The sequence below is a fragment of the Balaenoptera acutorostrata genome, chromosome 4, assembly GCF_949987535.1.
Source record: "Balaenoptera acutorostrata chromosome 4, mBalAcu1.1, whole genome shotgun sequence".
Taxonomy (NCBI): Eukaryota; Metazoa; Chordata; class Mammalia; order Artiodactyla; family Balaenopteridae; genus Balaenoptera; species Balaenoptera acutorostrata.
Genome location: NC_080067.1, coordinates 11,552,457 through 11,572,352, shown reverse-complemented (window position 1 = coordinate 11,572,352; position 19,896 = coordinate 11,552,457). Strand labels below are relative to the sequence as shown.

At 38.3% G+C, this 19,896-nt stretch overlaps 2 protein-coding genes across 6 annotated transcripts in view; one reads left to right on the top strand and one right to left on the bottom strand.

Moving 5' to 3' along the window:
• The window catches only part of HACL1 (2-hydroxyacyl-CoA lyase 1), a 39,350-nt gene extending 27,105 nt beyond the window's left edge, over positions 1-12,245 (bottom strand). For all 4 annotated transcript variants that reach the window (XM_057545197.1, XM_028162002.2, XM_007166999.3 and 1 more), the window contains exons 1-8: positions 12,117-12,245; positions 11,859-11,963; positions 9,589-9,629; positions 8,209-8,289; positions 7,038-7,110; positions 5,992-6,069; positions 4,937-5,031; positions 3,223-3,335 (exon numbers count right to left, since the gene is read on the bottom strand). In XM_057545197.1, coding sequence (XP_057401180.1) covers positions 3,223-3,335; positions 4,937-5,031; positions 5,992-6,069; positions 7,038-7,110; positions 8,209-8,289; positions 9,589-9,629; positions 11,859-11,963; positions 12,117-12,206 — 676 coding nt within the window. In that variant the 5' untranslated portion in view covers positions 12,207-12,245. The remainder of the gene's footprint in view (positions 1-3,222; positions 3,336-4,936; positions 5,032-5,991; positions 6,070-7,037; positions 7,111-8,208; positions 8,290-9,588; positions 9,630-11,858; positions 11,964-12,116) is intronic.
• A 2-nt stretch (positions 12,246-12,247) lies between these two features.
• Positions 12,248-19,896, top strand: part of BTD (biotinidase) — a 60,516-nt gene continuing 52,867 nt past the window's right edge. The window contains exon 1 of one of the 2 annotated variants that reach the window (XM_007166997.3): positions 12,248-12,388. The gene's annotated coding sequence lies outside the window, so the exon portion shown is untranslated. Of the gene's footprint in view, positions 12,389-12,439; positions 12,512-19,896 lie in introns of those variants that run through there. The other variant, XM_007166996.3, reaches the window with a different exon arrangement.

Genomic DNA, 19,896 nt, shown 5'->3' with positions numbered 1-19,896 from the left:
AAGGAAGGACTTTGCCCTGACAGGGAAGAGCAACCTCACACATTGTTCCCCACCACCAGCTAACCAGGACTGCACAGTCATCTAGTCTGCGTATGGAAATTCTAACAAGGCGCCTACGTTTCTAAAGCTCTGTAGATCGCTTCATAGGCTCTATAATCCTGTGACCACAACAGGACTAACTCGAATGGGTCACATCATTTGTTTTTACAGTTGTGTGCCTGCAGAATAACCATATGCTTTATGCCCTCAGTGGCACTGAAAACAACTTACTGTTTGAATATAGAAATGATTTCGTTTCTAATGTCATCAAGGCCATCGTTTTAGCTATTTAACTTTATGCTCTTTCTCAGGGTTAGTAGAATATTACTCCATATCCAGAACTTATAATTCTCTACTGAGTCTCAGTAAATAGTATAGCATGTTCAGATTCAATTTAATGCTCCCCCCTATAAAACTACCTTAGAATCTTTTGTCATCCACGTAGGATGAAAAATAATCCCTTTTTTTTAATCCAGAAAGTTTCCTTCTATTCTCCTTCTTGCCTCAATATTTGTCCATTCAGTTCCCTCTTCCTGGACTGCGTGGGTTCTCTGTGTCCACTCAGTGACCGGTCACCCATTTTTTCAAGGGGTGGCTACAGCATCATCTCTTCTGAACTGTCTTTCCACACCACCTACACAAGAACATTGTTGCTGCTTCCCCTGGGAATCCACCTCAGCTCTCTACACACACCCCACTTATTTGTGACCAGGTCTGTCTACTTATAAGTAGGAACCATTATTTCTCTATATACCTCACAAATGTTTTCTATAATCCCTGCATTATCATAAGGACTCATTAAATGGTGGTTAAAGGAAGTACAAAAACTAGCATCCACTGAGCTCTATTATTTTGTTGTTTAATTGTAACAATACTGTTGAGGTAGCTAATCTCTATTTTACAAGTGAGGTAACTGAGACTCAAAGTAGTTTTTGCCAAGGTCACAGAGCTAATATATCACATAGCTGTACACAACTCAGCTCTGACTTCAATTTTTTTCTGTTGTCCACCATTTTTACTAAAACTGTTTTTTGTTTCTATGTAGTTATTTCCTAAGTAGTTGATAAATGACTAGCATGGTCATAGATGATTCATAGCCCCCTCAGGTCTAGAACACATAATGGATACTATAATAAATTGCTGACATGCGTATAAATTGGTACAATACCTTGGGAGAAAGCAATCGGACAATATGCTCCAAAGGCCTTAAAATATGAATACATTTTAACTTAGTTAATTTTCTTTCTGGGAATCTATCTTATATCCTAAATATGGAAAAAGCTTTAAGTACAAACGAGTCTGTTGCAGCTATTCTAAACACAAACAAAAACTGGCAAAGATTTAAATATTTGCCAGTAAAGTATTAGTATATACATGAATGGACATTAAAAATTATATTTGGGAAAAAATTTAAGACCATGAGAAAATGTTATTCTAACGTTAAATGAATTAAGTATAATACGAAACTGTCTAATAGAGTGGCCATTTGACCCAGCAATCCCACTCCTAGGTACATACTGAAGAGAACTGAAAACATACATCCACACAAACATTTGTACATGAATGTTCATAGCAACATTTTTCACAGCAGTTCAAAAGTGGAAACAGGGCTTCCCTGGTGGCGCAGTGGTTGAGAATCTGCCTGCTAATGCAGGGGACACGAGTTCGAGCCCTGGTCTGGGAAGGTCCCACATGCCACGGAGCAGCTGGGCCCGTGAGCCACAACTGCTGAGCCTGCGCGTCTGGAGCCTGTGCCCCGCAACGGGAGGGGCCGCGATAGTGAGAGGCCCGCGCACCGCGATGAAGAGCGGTCCCTGCACCGCGATGAAGAGTGGCCCCCGCTTGCCGTAACTAGAGAAAGCCCTCGCACGAACTGAAGACCCAACACAGCCAAAAATAAAGAAATAAATAAATAAAGTAGCTATAAAATTAAAAAAAAAAAAAAAAAAAAAAAGTGGAAACATCCCAAATGTCCATCAACTATTAATGGATTAAATTAAATGTGGTATATCCATACAATGGAATAATAACAATAATAACTATGAATTACATTTATTATTATATTATATATAATTATAATAAATATATTATCACTATTATTCAGCAATAAAAAGAAATGATGTACTGATACACGCTACAACATGGATGAACCTTGAAAAAATTACGCTAAATCAAAAAGGTCAGTCACAAAGGACCATACATTATATGATTCTATTTAAAAGAAGTGTCCAAAGAGGCAAATCTATAGAGACAGAAAATAGATTCACGGTTGCTTGGGGCAGAGGGCTAAGGAGGTTTGGGGTGACAGCTAAGGGGTGTGGGGTTTGGGGGAGGGTAATGACAATATTCTAAAATTGATTGTGGTGATGGATGCACAACTTTGTAAATATACTAAAAGATATTAGATTGTATACTTAAAAAAAACCTGTCTATACAGTATGATCACAATGTATAAAATATACATGCAAAAAGGAATACAAAAGTACTACATGTTAAAATGTAGTACTTCTTTGGATGAAGGGATTTCTTCTTTCTAATCTGGATTTTCCAAATTTTTAATAATATTCATGTGTAATCTTCATAATGGAAAAAAACACATTTTATTAATAAGAAATGTAATAGGGACTTCCCTGGTGATGCAGTGGTTAAGAATCCACCTGCCAATGCAGGGAACACGGGTTCGATCCCTGGTCTGGGAAGATCCCACACGCCAAGGAGCAACTAAGCCCGTGTACCACAACCACTTAAGCTTGTGTGCCTAGAGCCCACGAGCCACAACTACTGAGCCCGCGTGCCACAACTACTGAAGCCCGTGCGCCTAGAGCCCGTGATCTGCAACAAGAGAAGCCACCACAATGAGAAGCCCGCACACAACAAAGAGTAGCCCCTGCTCGCCACAACTAGAGAAAGCCCACGTTCAGCAACGAAGACCCAACGCAGCCAAAAATAAATAAACTAAATAAATTTACAAAAAAAAAAAAGAAATGTAATAGGTGATATTCCAGGCATTCTAGAATAATTCTATGATTTCAAAACTAATAAATAATGCTAAATGAATAAAGAGACTTTTTATTCCAATTTCAAACATTAGAGCTGATGCTAATAAATAATGAAGACAATTTCTAAACAGAATCAGCATTCTTTTGAAAGCCTAGCAAGATTTAGAGTTCCATTCAATGCTACCTTTCCCGATGATAAGAAGGGGCTGTTTGGCATTCCTAATAACAGATGCTGCCATACATACAGCAGAGCTTTCTGCCATACTAACAGGAGGTGGCATGCAGCACTCCACGTACCTGGAAATAAAGAGCTCTGTTAATTAGGAGGCCAACTTTTAAACTTTTTTATTGTGAAAATATCAAATACATAAAAAGGTAGAAAAAATAGTATAATAAACTCCATATGCCCACCCTGTAAATTCAACTACTAATATTTTACCACATTTGCTTCACACATACACACATAAATATACATATACATTTCTTCTTAAACCATTTGACAGTAGATTACCGCAGCAAGACTTAAAAATTAAAAGATAAAGACTTTCTCCCATATAACCATAATATCCTTATCATACCTGGTAAATTAATATTTATTCCCTAAGATCATCTAACAACCAAAGGAGCAATTCACTGACAGGAAATCTGAGTTAATGGCTTCACACTGTCGTAGTAGTTGTTGTTGTAGTAATAATAAAAAACATACTAAAAGTTAATATTTCATACCTACTATGTGCCATTTATCCTTATTTAATTTTCAAAATAATGAGATTAGGTATTACCATTATCTCTGTTTCACTACTGTGAAAAAAAAAAAAACTCAAAAAGTAGGTAACTTGCCTGGGGTCCCCAGATGGCATGTGGCAAAGACTGGATTGAAATCGGTTGTTCTGTCTCCAAAGTCCATGCTTTTAACTACTTCACTATATTTCCACTCACTAAGTCAATATTTTAGTACCACAATATGCATTAGTAAAAGAAATATTAAATATTAAAACTGTCATTGTTAAGTATTTCTAGACACCAACTCCTCAGTGTTTTAGTTCATTTATCCTAATAAACATCATACTGTACAAAACTTGGGCATATAATATCAAAACAGGACATCCAAATCTTTACAAAAATTTTAAAGAAGGCTTACAGAGTTAACTTACCTAAGGCACACCTCCCCCCAACCCCAATAATATTATTTTGATTGTCATGTTCAGGTATTATGAAGAATAGATGTCCTTTTTGTCTGACTCTCCCAAATGGAAACCTCTACTTGGTATCCTGAGTGAACAGAAATGCCCACTGTCTCTCTGTAGGCACTAGGTCCATGACAGCAGGAATGTGCTAAATGGTACTCAGGGTGATGCATTAACCCAAGTACCCATCCTTATCAGGCGTGACTTAGAGACCAGTTTGTTGTACTTATTGTTCACTCAGTGTTTATTTATGGAATAAGGGAACTTGGCAAATCATAGTAACATCTGGTGTTGAAATATTTTTAAATCACAGAGACAGACTAAAATTTTTTATGCTGAGTTCTTACTAGAACTATTTGAAAATTACTATTTTTCAATAGTCACTTCATCTCTTGGTTTATACCATGAAGACTCTAAGTAACCATACTACATGAGGATTAGTTTTTTATGGTTACTGAAATAATAATTTCAAATGAGGAGTTTGGGAAGCTCCAAGTATTTGATGTAGTAATTAAACCCCAAAATAATTCCTAAATAATGCCATTTTAATTAAGAGAATTAAGCCCTTTGGCCAGGATTCAGTTTAATTACTAAATCTTCAAAAGTTAAGACAAATTGAAGATTAACTTATAAACTGCTAGGTAAATTCTTTTTAAAAGGTAAGCATTATGGTAACACAATTAAGAAAGACTCCACTTAACTATTACTCACCTTATAGAATCCACATTCACCTGGAGGTTCACAAAATCTGCAGGTATGTCAACATAGCAAGCACCTGGACGACCATAAATACTGCTTCTCACTGCCTAAGTTCATTACAAATGGAAGAAAATATTTTAAAAATCTCAATCCTTATTATCACATTCCACTCAAAGAGAATTTAAAATTGTGAAATGAACACTATTTTGATTTTTCTCGACATCCTTAGTTGATGCAACATCCTTAGAAGTAACCAATTTTAATTACATTGAAATGCCCTCTATTGATTCTATATATTTTAAAAGATATTTTTGTTTAAAAGGGGAGAGATAAGAAAAAAATACGCACTTAGGGCTTTAAAATTCATTTTCTATTACACTTTAGTCCTAGAAATTATCTACTAGGTTCTGCCTACCAAGTCTTTACTTTATAACATTACTTTCACCTGCTTCCTAATTCTAATGATTTGGCAAAGGTTTCAGAAACTGTGATGTTGTAACATGTATCAAATGGTTTCTATAACACATGGTTTTTGAAACAGCTCAAATGTAACTTCACATATAAAACTAATTTATAATACACTGTTTAATCAACTAATAGATGGTCTTATATTAATACTAATGTAAGTACTAATTTTCAAAAACTTAAGTAAATTTAAGTAATAACACTTAAATAATTTAAGTAATAAGTACTAATTTTCAAAAATTTAAGTAATTTAAGTAATAATACTTAATAATATAAGTATTATTTTCAAAAATAATCTTGCAAAAGCATAAGAGAAAGGGTACCCAGGATTTCATTATATCCTTCTTTTTACTTTTCCATAATTTAAAAAAAATTTAAAAACTAAAGTAGAGGGGAAATTTTTTCAAAATAATTTATTTTATCTGTTTCTTTAAGTTAATGACAGTGAATATTAAAATGTACATAGCTACTTATCAATATCATTGCTAACTGCCTGAATATATTCCAAATTGCTACTCATTCTATGGAGAATAAAAGTAACACAGGTATAAGCAATTGAGAAAAACCAGCTGACTTGGAGAGCTTGTAATTAAATACTGTACCTTTTCGATAATAGAGGGAATAGCTTCTATGCTACTTGGCCGGGCAGAGAACTTGCTATATAATCTACAAGCTTCAACCTATATGTGAAAAGAAAATCACTTAAAATTCAGCTCATGTATCATATTACTCTTCTGAAAGAAGACAAAATGTTAAGCCATTACTTTCCATTACGTTTAGAGGCAATATGGAGAAAAATGCATTACCTAGATTGTTTCTTAAAAGCCTATTCAAAGTACAACCAAATCTCTGCCTTGGTGTGATTCAGGAAGAAAATCAAAACAAGACACAATTTTCATTTCTTAGACTGGCAAAAATAAAAAAGTTAGATAATACCCAGCATCTACCATAATATAGGAAAACAGGTACTCTCATAAACCCTGGTGAGAATATAAATAGGAAGGGAAGTTGACACTGTCTCCTAAAAATGTAAGTAAGTATATCCTTGGGCCCAGAAATTCTACAGCCAGGAATACACAACTTCATCTGTTGTATCCCATTACAATAATAATCTATTTTTACATTTCTGCCAGTTTTCCTGTTATATATTTCGTTGTTATGCTGTTTGGTATAAATTCAGTAGTGTTAATTTTTCACTGTTTAATGTACTTCGAAGCACTGTATATTCCATAGAAACCGTTTCTCTTAATACTTTTTGATATAAAATCTACTTAACAGTTGGTAGTCTTAGTCCCACAGGTATGAGTAGGAGTTTTCTTCTCAACTTTTCTCTTCCTCGAAGTCTGAGAGTCCCAAACCATTTTTATTCCTGCATTTTCTTGACTCTTTGAAGAACTTATTTTCAGAGTTTAAATTTCTGTCAAAAAGGTGTATTTCTTGGAAGATTGCTCCTAAACAGAGCCTAAACTTTCTTAATAACCACATTGAGAGTTGCTTGTAGTTGAGGAAAATTACCTTTAAAATATCTCAGGTACTTTTATTTTAATTGTTTATTTTGCAGACAGGAGTTTTAATTTCTTCTCCATAAATCTTAATGGAGTATACTTAGTTACTAAATGATAGAGGGAAGATCTTAAGAGTTGGGTACCTGAGGAAACTCCTGGAAGGCCCCCATTGTTTCCTGACTTCTTTCAGAGGAACCACCAATCACAATCAAGGGCCTGAAATATTAATTTTTTTAAAAGAGAATTACAAATGAGATCAACACGTAAAGTACTCAGCAAGTGCTCAATGAATAATAAACACTCAATGAATGTTAAAAAAGAGAGAAAGAGAGAGAATTACATTTTCCCTTAAAAACTGCCAATTTAGAAAGATTTAGGAAACAACTTCGTGTGAGAGAACACTTCCTCAATTTTGCAAAAATCTGTAATTTGTAGTAAATATTTTTCCTCCATGCCCCTCTCTCCCCTGCCTCTTTTGGATACTGATTCTAAACCTCTGGGTGTGATGATGTAAAATGAATTGTTATGCCCTTCCTATTATTCTTGAAATTAAGAGAACGAAAAACTTTTGTCACACTTTCCTAAATGAGTCTATTTGGAAATGGCAGAATGAAAAAAATTCCTCAGCAATAAAATTCTTATGCTTTGGGGAGAAAAAAAAAAAGATACAGCAAAGTTAAACTTAACTCAAAAATTATCAGACACTAAAGTAGATAAGAAAGAGAAAGTGTAGGAAGGACGAAAGAAGTCAAACCCTAAAAAGTAGGAAACACATGGCAAGAAAGAAAACAATGTCCTTCCCACAGGAAATTTAAACATTTTATGAATTGATCAAAACATAGCCCCCTTTAACATGATCTTATCGGTAAAGAACCAGAGATGGGATTAAGGGCAAGAGCAACTAATCTGCTTATAAAGCCAACTCAATAAATATAAGATTTCAATTATCCTGCTAGTTATGCAAGACCAAGTGAAAAATTAAATACATTCTTGCATATTGAGCTGGCATCTTTGATAAACAGTTCTTCACTTAAAGAGACTTATACACACATTCACATATATATATATATATATATATATATATATATATATATATGGAATATACACATATTCATTCCAAAATATTAATAGTCTTTTTTTCTAGGTAAGAGAGCTGTTGATTTTTTTTTCTCATTTTCTTCCTAACTCTCTCAATTTTTCACTAAGCCATTTCCTCAAGCACCTGACCCCTGGTCTTCCCACCACAGATCAGTGGTTGCTCCACTAGGTAAAATCATGCGTTGAGATTTTTAAGAAAATGTTTTAAGTAATTACCAACAGTTCATGTTTGCATTTGCCATACCACCCAAAGCATGGATGAGACCTGGGCCAGAAACAACAAGGCAAACTCCCGGCCTAAAAGCAAAACAGAATTAATTTTATTAAAAGCAGGTCAAATGCAATACTTGATTCATATCACTTTAGGGTGAAATGTCACCTTCTTGGAATTCAAAGGCAGGACATATAGATCTTTACTACAATTGTAAAACAATTATTAGAATATATTTTTAATTAGAAAAAAAAAGGTTATATCAGTCTTCCTGCAAGAAATAAGGTACCTCACACTGTATTTCACTAACCTCTTTATACTTTGCTCCTATTATATTTGGGCTAAATCAAGTTGATTGCATACAGAAGCAAATTTTTGACTAATGATTACATTTCTGTATGGAAAAAAAGTGTTTTAAAAAATTTTCTTAACAAATAAATATATAATGTAAATTGGTCTTTGCCAGAAAGTAATTCTGAAATGTAGTGCTCTGCCCCAATTTTTTAAATTGAACTTGAATGCTTTACCCCAGATGACTTTCTAAGCTTAAAGCACTGAAGAAAAAGGTATCTCCATATAATTCAACTTGCCATTTTCAATTTATAAAGTAATTTCTTAAGAACCTCTATTTAAGACAGTCTTTAAATTGGTGCAGCCACTGTGAAAAACAGTATGGAGTTTCCTCAAAAAAACTAAAAATAGAACTACCATACAATCCAGCAATTCCACTCTGGGTATTTATCAGAAGAAAACAAAAACACTAATTCCAAAAGATATATGTATCCCTATGTTCATGCAGCACTATTTACAATAGCCAAGATATGGAAGCAACCTCAGTGCCCACCCATGGATGAATGGATAAAGAAGATGTGATTGATACACACACACAATATTACGCAGCCATAAAAAAGAATGAAATCTTGCCGTCTGTGTCGACATGGATGGACTCGGAGGATATTATGCTTAGTGAAATAAGTTAGACAGAGAAAACCAAATACCATATGATTTCACTTACATGTGGCCTCTTAAAAACAAAACAATGAACAGAAAATAGACTCAGAGACAGAGAACAAACTGGTGGTTGCCAGAGGGGAGGTGTGTGGAAGAACGGATAAAATAGGTGAAGGGGATTAAGAGGTACAAACTGCCAGCTATAAAATAAATAAGTCATCAGGATGAAATGTACAGCATAGGAACACAGTCAATAATATTGTAACAACTTTGTATGGTGATAGATGGGAACTGGTCTTATGGTGGTGACCATTTCATAATGTATAAAAATACTGAATCACTATGTTGTACACCTAAAACTAATATAATACTGTATGTTAATTATAACTCAGTTTAAAAAAAGAAGTTGAGATAAAACATAGACTTGAGTTTACCTGCCTGTCAGATATCCAACCGCAGAGGCAGCATAACAAGCCTACAAAGAAAAAACACTGGGACTTAAGCATTTTGGGACTCTTATAGTATTAAATTGTATTAAGTGATAAGTATTATTAAGTATTATACATGTATAAAGTATGTATATAATAATTCACTCTCAAGTAAGGGGGAATTGGAACATTTTTCATTCTAACAAGTAATGTTCTACCTGTAAATTTCAAATAATGGTTTAAGCATCTAATTCTAATTTTTAGTTTTTCAAGGAATTTGTCCATATCTAGTTTATTCATAGTATCATCTTACAATTGCTTAAACGTCTGCAGGATCAATAGGAATGTCCTCTTTTTTATTCCTAACATTGATAATTTGTGTTTTTTCTCTTTTATTCTTCATCAGTCTTGCTAGGGATTTACCAAATTTATTAATCTTTTCAAAGAACCAATTTTTGGATTTGATTTTTCTCTATTGTTTCTTTGTTTTCTCTTCCATTGATTTCTGCTTGTTTTAAAAAAATTTATTTATTTATTTATTTATTTTTGGCTGTGTTGGGTCTTTGTTGCCATGCGTGGGCTTTCTCTAGTTGCGGTGAGCGGGGGCTACTCTTTGTTGCGGTGTGTGAGCTTCTCATTGTTGTGGCTTCTCTTGTTGCGGAGCATGGGCTGTAGGCGCGCAGGCTTCAGGAGTTGTGGCACGTGGGCTCAGCAGTTGTGGTACGTGGGCTCAGTAGTTGTGGCTTGCGGACTCTAGAGCTCAGGCTCAGTAGTTGTGGCACACGGGCTTAGCTGCTCCGCGGCATGTGGGATCTTCCCGGGCCAGGGCTCGAACCCGTGTCCCTTGCATTGGCAGGCAGATTCTTAACCACTGTGCCACCAGGAAAGCCCAATTTCTGCTTTTGTACTTACTAGTTTACTACTTTCAGTTTGGGTTTACTTTGGTTTTCTTTTTCTAGCTTCTTAATATGTAAGCTTAGAGCATTGATTTTTGATCTTCTTTACTAAGTATAGATTCATTTAAAACTATTTCCTCTAAGAACTGCTTTAGCTGTAGCTTACATGTTTGAGATCTCATCTTATCATCATCATTCAATTCAAAATGTTTTCATTTTCCATTGTGATTTCTTCTTCACCCCACTGGTTATTTAGGGTCCATGGTGACATCCCCTTTTTCACCCCTGACACTGGTAATTTGTATTTTTTCTCTTTTATTCTTAATCAGTCTGCCGTGAAGATTATTGATTTTATTAATCTTTTCAAATATTTACAAAGGATTCAAACGTATTGAATTTCCAAATGTTTGGGGATTTTCTATCTTTCTGTAATTGAATTCCAGTTTATTTCCATATGGTCAGGTCACATATACTGTTTGTTTCCAATCCTTGGAGATTTGTTGAAATTTCCTTTATGGCCTTCATATGGTTAGTTTTTATTTTTAAACTGCACTTCAGCTCTTTACAGGAAGACAGGGAAGGTGCTAAATTAAATACAAGATAACCTGGAAAAATGCTAAATGCCCTTTAGGAAGAAATGAGACTGGGTTGGCAAAATGTCCTAACTTCCTTTCTTGTGCTTCCAATAAGCCTCCAAGAAGGGTGGCAAGGCAATGAGGTGGAATGAGCACTGGACTGGGGCTTAGGACACCTCTGGAGTCCAATCACGGTTTTACCATTTGTGATACCCGTCACCTTGCAGAGCCACCTACTGTACAACACGAGACAGCCTTCACCCATTCACCCTGCAGGTACTACCGGACCTCCTGTCAAGTGCAGGCTCTACCTACGCACTGGGGATACAGATGTGTCAAGAAGAAATAATATCCGTGACCCCCTGGAGCTCAGAGCCTAATAGGGAAGTCAGACGGGACAAATAATACACAGCCACAGACACATAATAATAGTTAGTTACAGAGTGAAGGTCAGGGGGCCAGGATTCAGACCAGGTAAATGTCCCTTCCAATTCTGACACTCTAGACTGCGCAGAGTACAATACTGTATAGTGTAAGAGCATGGACTCCAGACCCAGAATACCTAGGTTCAAATCCTGGCTCTGCCAATACCAGCTGCCTCCTTGAGCAAGTTTCTTAACCCCTCTGGGTCTCACTTTTCTCATCTGCAACTAGGATTAACAATGGTTCTTGCCTCCTAGGACTGTTGTGATTGATACGTGTTAAGTATTAGAGGAGAGGTAAGCGGCGACTGTCCGCAGTGAAAATTTGCCATTACTATTACTCATCCCCAATCATGCATTCGGCTCTCCGAGTCCATACTTACCGCCTGCTCGTTCCTCATCCCGATGTATCTGATGCCCACCTCCTGGGCAGCAAGGGCGATTTCGGTCACCGGGATGCCTACGATGCCAAACATGTAATTCACATCCTGGGGGCCAAGAACAGAGGAATGAGGCCGCTAAAAGGAAAACCTCCAGCAAAGCTCCCTCCTGCCCGACCCCGCCGCTTTCCCGTTTCCAAGACAACGTCTCGGCCCCGTCGGCTGCCGTAGGAGCCTTTCAATCAGGAAGGTCCAGCACACCTGTGTTTTCAGGGCCTGGGCGACGACTTTAGCACCAGACACCAGCCTCTCGGGTCCGTCGCTGCGCTCTGCCAAGTTACTTTCCGACATCTTCCACCTGAAGTTCGAGGCCCTTTCGCAGTGGACAGCAGGCTGACGCGGAGTCACCCAGCCAAACCAACCCCGGAGACACCAACTGTGGGGCCGCTCCTCTGAGTGAGGAGGAGGGCGACCCACCGTTTTAAACGGCGGGGAGGAGGAGGCGGGGCTGAAACCAGCCCGTTCGGGGTGAGGTGAGATATAAACACACTCTCTCTCCTGTCACAACCGGGCCTTTTCCTGGGCCCTCCATTCGCGGCCGGCAGAGTGTCAGGGGGAGGCGGGACTAGCTGGAGGTGGAAGTCTGTGCCGAGCAGGTGAGAGGTCGAACCGCGGAGGCCTGTCGTCTTAGTCCGCCACCCGGAGCCATTTCGAGACCGCGTAGGGCGGGTGGTGCTTACGCAGAGTCGGGGCGGAAGGGGGGCTAGGGGCTTGGGCAGAAGGGGGCGTGGCGCGCGCTCCAGGCCCCGCCCCCGGACGCGGTGCTCTCGGGGCTGCGCGCTGGTTTCGCAAAGGCTGCTGGGACGCGGGTGACTGGGTGGCGCTTGGTGTGCGGCGGAGGTCGTTTTTGGGTTGCGTTGTCATTCTTCTGCGCCCTTTAGGCTCTAGGCTTTGACTTCCACGTTTTTTGGTTTGTACGCTCATATCTTTGTGGCTTTGCAATCCGTAAAGATTAAAGACCCGTCAATTAAATCCGTAAGCGGATGTGTACTCTTTACGCCGCGTCTTAGGGGAGGACACGTAATCTCCCAAGCGAGAGAGAAAGTAATTTACCCAGAGCCATTGGACCAGACCGTGCTTCAGACTACCAGACCGTGCTTCAGACTAACAGTCTTGGGCTCTATTCTCTGTTAAGCCCTTTGGCCACAGGAGATAAGAGGAGCCCCTTGAGCCTAGTTACTTTTGACCGTTATTTTCTCTAACCCTTGCCGATAACCCTCCACTCTTGTCTTTACAAAGTCAGGAAATGGGGGGGGTTTGTGATTCTTAAGAGTCAGTCCCTCACCACAACCAGCTCCTGCAGCTGAGAACCCTTTAAAAAAAAAAAAAGTTTACTGATTTAAAAAAAAAATCAGTAAATAGTTGATTTACAATGTCGTGTTAATTTCTGCTGTACAGCAAAGTGATTCATTATACATATATATGCATTCTTTTTCATATTCTTTTCCATTGTGGTTTATCACAGGACGAGAACCTTTTAAAACACATTTTTGAGTGAAAAAATGTCCTTACAATGTGTGATTTATGAGGCTATGGCCTCAGGGTCATTAGACCATCTATCTGCTCAGTAGCAAACAAAATCGCCAATGGTAAGGAAGAGTGGAACTTCAAATTTTTGAGGATTTGGAGTGTTTTAAAGCAAAAAGACCAGTAATATGTGGAAAGTAAAGAAACAAGAAGAGAGAGGAGTGGGTCATGGGTACTAAAATGAATGAAAAACATTAGAAGTGAAAGGATTTCTAAAGCCAGTGGGACCTTCCAAAAAGGTTTCCCCTCGAATTTCAAGCCCTAATGCCCACCCTGGCCCCGTTGGATATGGGTACCTAGCCTAAGGTAGTCCATCTAAGAGGGAGATTTCTTTGAAGTCTCAGAGTTCATCTAGAAAATAAATGCAGATCTTGCATTGTATTCCAGAATCTATCCATATTTTAATATAAAAGTGATCTTTTTATTGAGGTAAACATACACTTAAATGTACAGATCTTAAATGAGTTTTGACAATTGTATATACCTATGTAACCACCACCCGAAATACAAATGACATTTTAAAATATTTACCTGTCAAATAAAATTGACATTCCAGAAAGATGCACAGTGCTCTTTGTGTGGCTTTGAATAGTCCTTGGTACAGTGTCTCCTGTCTCTGTTTGAGAAGCATAGACCCTATACCTCTCTACCACGTGGGATTGTTTATATCAGTACCTGTATGACAGTTTCTATCCCCAAGCATCAGAATCACTTGGAAAGCTTTTTAAACAAACAGTTGCTTGGGCACTACCCCATATCTTCTGAATCAGCATCTTAGGACAAATTAGGCACCTGTATTTTTTTAAAGCTGCTACCTAAATTTGATTTGCAGCCTGACTTGAGAACCACTATCTCTGTACTCATGCTAGAGGCATGAGTTAATAATTAAATGTGTGATTGCCTGTTACCAAAAACTGTTGCTTAATTTGGATTTATGGGTTCAAAGCTGGTTTGACATCAATAGCACAGACTGTGTAGATGGCAGTTAGTCAGTTCATGTGGACTTGTGTTCAAAGAAGAACTGTGTTCTTCTGTCCCAAAAGAATCACTGACAGAATCACTCAGTATAAAGTGAGAAAACTAAACTATGGATTGGAACAAATCCCCTGAATTCAGAATAACCAACTGTGCAAAGGGACAAATTCTCAACTGACTGGACTCTGCCCTTTAGCAGAGGGAGTCGGTGAGACTGTTGAAGCTTGCTTCACCTTTACAGCTTTGAGTTCAGGGCCCAGCATTCCATGGTTCACTTGGGTCTGATGATTCAGCAAAAATCATTTACTTTACTTTTCCACATATTACTGGTCTTTTTGCTGAGAGTCTCACCCCAAGATTTGCAGGCACTTGAAGCAACTGCTTTCAATCCAACGGCAATGACAGGATTCCAGGATTCTTTTGTAACTTACCCAAGGCCTTTTGTGCAGACATTGTAGGCATTAACCACGTTCTTTATTACTTTCATTGGTGGTAGGCATGGAATTTTATTTGTTTGTTTTGCCTTGTTTGCTTACTCATGGAAAGAGGTCAAAGGAGGAGTAAGTCTAGGTTTTTTTTTTTTAACAGGAAAGGCTAAAGTAATGATTACATGCTCTCCAAAGAGCATACTGGTTACTGTATTTGTGGGCTCTGGACCTGAGATTATGAGGGAGATATTTGGTGGCTTTCTTACATCTGGGTGAAGAGAATATCCAGGCAACCAGGTCATTTCCTTAGAGGTGCAAAATAATACCTGGAGAAAATATACTCGCTAAAGATTTAAAACAGGCAGCTTTTACAGTAACTTCTTAGGCCCCAGAACTATAATATGTTTTAATTTCAGTAAACTAACTGCTATGAAGACATAAGTGATTTATGTCAAATGGCTTAGAAGTCATAACATAGTATTTCTCCATATGCAAGTACTCCACACTCGGAGGTGGCCTGTGGCCTAGGGGTTGGTCAACCATCACGTATGAAACACGGTATCAGTTTTTAAATGTTTCCTGTTTTCATTTGTTTCTTCTGTTTTGCCATCAGCTTTCATTACAGCCCCTTCCTTTAGCTATTTTTTTTTAAATAAATCTATTTATTTATTTATTGGCTGTGTTGGGTCTTTGTTGCTGCGTGCGAGCTTTCTCTAGTTATGGCAAGCGGGGGCTACTTTCCATTGCGGTGCGCGGGCTTCTCATTGCGGTGGCTTCTCTTGTTGCAGAGCATGGGCTCTAGGCACGCGGGCTCAGTAGTTGTGGCGCATGGGCTTAGTTGCTCCGTGGCGTGTGGGATCTTCCCGGACCAGGGCTCGAACCCGTGTCCCCTGCATTGGCAGGCAGATTCTTAACCACTGCACCACCAGGAAGTCCCGATATTTTTTTAAATATATTTTTAATATATTTATATATACTTAAAGATGTCATTTATGACATCTTTCAGACACATGAATAAGAACAGAGATTAATACACACCCATGTGTCCAGCGCTAGCTTAAGAAACACTTAACAAATAGAACGAAACCCCTATGTCTCCTTCCCCCATCACATCTCCTGCCCTGTGCCATAGAGGTAACCACTATCTTGAATTTGGTGTTTATAATTCCCACCTGTGCATTCTTTAGGTGATTGGCATTTAGGTTGTTTTAAGCTTTTTAGTGTTACAAACAGTTTTCTTTGAATATTCTCGCATGTCTCCTTGTGCACAAGTGTGAGTTTTTATGTATATGTATCTAGCAGTGTTATCAGAGGGTAGGTTCTTGTCTCATAGCAGAAAGAATTCAGAGATGAGACAGGGAGGTCAAGAAAGCAAAGTGAGGATTTATTTAAGAGAAAGTATGCTCTCAAGGGAAGAGCAGGCAGTCTCAGGTGAGCAGCTGCACTGAGTTTCTTCAGCAAGCTGGTTTGTGCGGCGTAGAAATGAAGGGGTGGAATATTCACTGGGGAGGGAAGGGGTGGGCTCATATTCCCTGATTTTCCTCCCAGCTCCACCTTCCCGAGGGGAGGAGGGATTTCTGTCCTTATTTAGCCTTGATCAGAAGTGTCATGACATTGGTGCATGATGAGTACTTCTTATCTGCAAGGCTAATTTTATTGTAATGAGGGCATAGTGAGCGAAAGGTTACATTCAGACACTGGAGATTCCCGCCTTTCCCCACCTTCCTTTGTCTCCAGGACACTTATCACCCCCCAGATGTGTGGTTTCCTGTCAGTCTGGAGGTTCCTGCTTTTCTTTGTCTGCCCAAGGACCCCCATTGTTTTCAAGATGTATGGTTTCCTGCCATTTGGCCCCTGCTCCTCTTTCTCTGCTCGTATCTAGCTAACTGCCTGCTTTAACAGGGGTGGGTCATCATCAATTTTACTAGATATTACCAAATTGGTCTCAAAAGTTATTGTACCAATTTATACCCCTAACTTCTGTATATAAGAACTCCCCTTTCTCTGCACCCTCAATTGTGGAATTTAAAATTTTTTGCCAATTTGATGGTTGTGAAATGGATTTTCATTTCCATTTCCCTGACTACTAATGAAGATATCTAGATATAGATTATATAGTTATATATTTGGATTTACCATTGGGATTTCTTCTGTGAATTACCTGTTTATATCTTTTGTCCTTTATTGGATTGTTTATCTTTTTCTTATTTATTTGTACATGTTCTTTATATATTCTGGATACTTATTCTTTGTCTTTTAACTTTGTTTATAGTTACTTTTGAGGTACAAAATTTTGTGTTTTTTCGGTGTGTGGTCACAACTGACAATTTTTTTTTTGGCTGTGACGCACAGCTTGCGGGATCTTAGTTCCCCAACCAGGAATTGGACCCATGTCCCCTGCAGTGGAAGTGTGGAGTCCTAACCACTGGACCACCAGGGAATTCCCACAACTGACAATTCTTTTCCTTTATTTTATACTCTTTGTATCTTGCTTGAAAAAACTTTCCCTAGGACTTCCCTGGTGGTGCAGTGGTTAAGAATCCGCCTGCCAATGCAGGGGACACGGGTTTGATCCCTGGTCTGGGAAGATCCCACATGCCACGGAGCAACTAAGCCCATGCACCACAACTACTGAGCCTGTGCTCTAGAGCCCATGAGCCACAACTACTGAGCCCACGCACCTAGAGCCTATGCTCTGCAACAAGAGAAGCCACTGCAATAAGAAGCCCACGCTCCGCAACAAAGAGTAGCCCCTGCTCGCCTCAACTAGAGGAAGCTCACGCACAGCAACAAAGACCCAACGCAGCCAAAAATAAATAAATAAAAATTTTTAAAAAAGAAAAAAAAACTTTCCCTAAACTGAGGTTATGTGGAGTTATTTTTCTATATTTTCATTAAAAAGCTTAGTTTTTTTATATTTAAGCCTCTTGGTCTCCCTGAAATTGATTTATATATATATGATGAGAAGTAGCAATCCAGGGTTTTTTTCCATATAATATATATATATATCAATTAGATTTTGATGTGTAATTAACCACTCTAAAACTCACTGACCTAAAACAACCACCATTTATTTAATTTATAATCCTGTGAGGCTGGGCTCAGCTGGGCTTCTTCATGTGTCTGTGGTCAGTTGCTAGTCAGCTAGGTCACTCTGCCACTGGAAGTTGACCCCTGGTCCCCAGCGGTGGCAGGCTTATCCCCACTGTGCCATGTATCTTTCATCGTTCAGCAGGCTTCCCTGGGCTTCTTTTATTGGCAGCAGGTTGCAAAAGGGGACAAATCCCATGGCAGAAGCCTTTGTGTGCCCATGTTTGCTAACATCGCATTAGCCAAAGTAAGTTATAGGTAGAGCTCAGTCTCTGAGTGGGATGGCATTAATGTTACATGATAAAAGAAATTGAACACAGAGAGGGGAATAATTGCTAGCCATTTTTGTAGTCAATTTACTAAACTACCTGTTGTCCAAGCACCTTTGATGGTATAGTTCATTCTTATCCCAGTGATCCATAATGTTATCTATCAAGTTGCCATGTATGTGTGGTCTGTCTCTGGACTCTCTGTTCTTTTCCTATCCCAACACCAGTCCTACACTATCTTAATTTCTATATTTTCAAAATAAGTCTTTATGTTGGTAGGACAAGTCCTTCTACTTTGTTCTTTTGAAACCATCTTATCTATTGTAATTAGTTTCCTATCACTGCTATAACAAATTACCACAAAATTAATGGCTTAAAACAACATAAATTTATTATTTTAACAGTTCTGTAGTTCAGAAATCTGAAATGGGGTTCACTGGGATAACAGCAAGGTGTTGGCAGGAGCACATTCCTTTCTGGAGGCTCTAGGAGAGAATCCATGCCTTTCTCCTTCTAGCTTCTAGAGGCCTCTCAAGTTCTTGGCTCCATCTTCAAAGTGAGCAGTATCAGGCCAAGTCCTTCTCATGTTGCCATCCCTCTGGTTCTCCTTCTGCTTCCCTCTTTCACTCCTAAGGATACTGGTGATTACATTAAGTTTACCTGGATAATGCGGAATAATCTCCCTATCTCAGAGTCAGCTTATTAGCAACCTTAATTCCCCTTTGCCATGTAACCTAACATACTCACAGATTCTAGGGATTAGGATGTGAACATCTTTGCAGGGCCATTATTCTGCCTCTAGGTTTATTCTTAGCCTTTTTCTCTTTCGTACATATTATAGAATCAGTTTATCGAATTCCATGAAATACTCATTGGAATTACATTGTTCATAAATTAATTTGGATAGAACAGGATCTTTATATTGAGTCTATCTTGCCATGAGCATTATATATCTTTCCATTTATTTTACTCTTCCTTAATCTTTTAATTAAAATCTTTTATTATGTTTATTTCTAAGTATCTTACTGTTTAGTTATTTGCATTTTCTAGTTTTGGGGGGCTGATGTATTAGAATGCAATTAATTTTCTTATGCTGGTCTTAAATTTAACTACTGTATTTTCTTTTTTTTTTCATTTTTTAAACATCTTTATTGGAGTATAATTGCTTTACAATGGTGTGTTAGTTTCTGCTTTATAACAAAGTGCATCAGTTATACATATACATATGTTCCCATATCTCTTCCCTCTTGCATCTCCCTCCCTCCCACCATCCCTATCCCACCCCTCTAGGTGGTCACAGAGCACCGAGCTGATCTCCCTGTGCTATGTGGCTGCTTCCCACTAGCTATCTATTTTACATTTGGTAGTGTATATATGTCCATGCCACTCTCTCACCCTGTCACATCTTACCCCTCCCCCTCCCCATTACCTCAAGTGCATTCTCTAGTAGGTCTGTGTCTTTATTCCCGTCTTGGCACTAGGTTCTTCATGACCTTTTTTTTTTTTCCCTTAGATTCCATATATATGTGTTAGCATATGGTATTTATTTTTCTCTTTCTGACTTACTTCACTCTGTATGACAGACTCTAACTCCATCCGCCTCACTACAAATACCTCCATTTCATTTCTTTTTATGGCTGAGTAATATTCCATTGTACATATGTGCCACATCTTCTTTATCCATTCATCTGT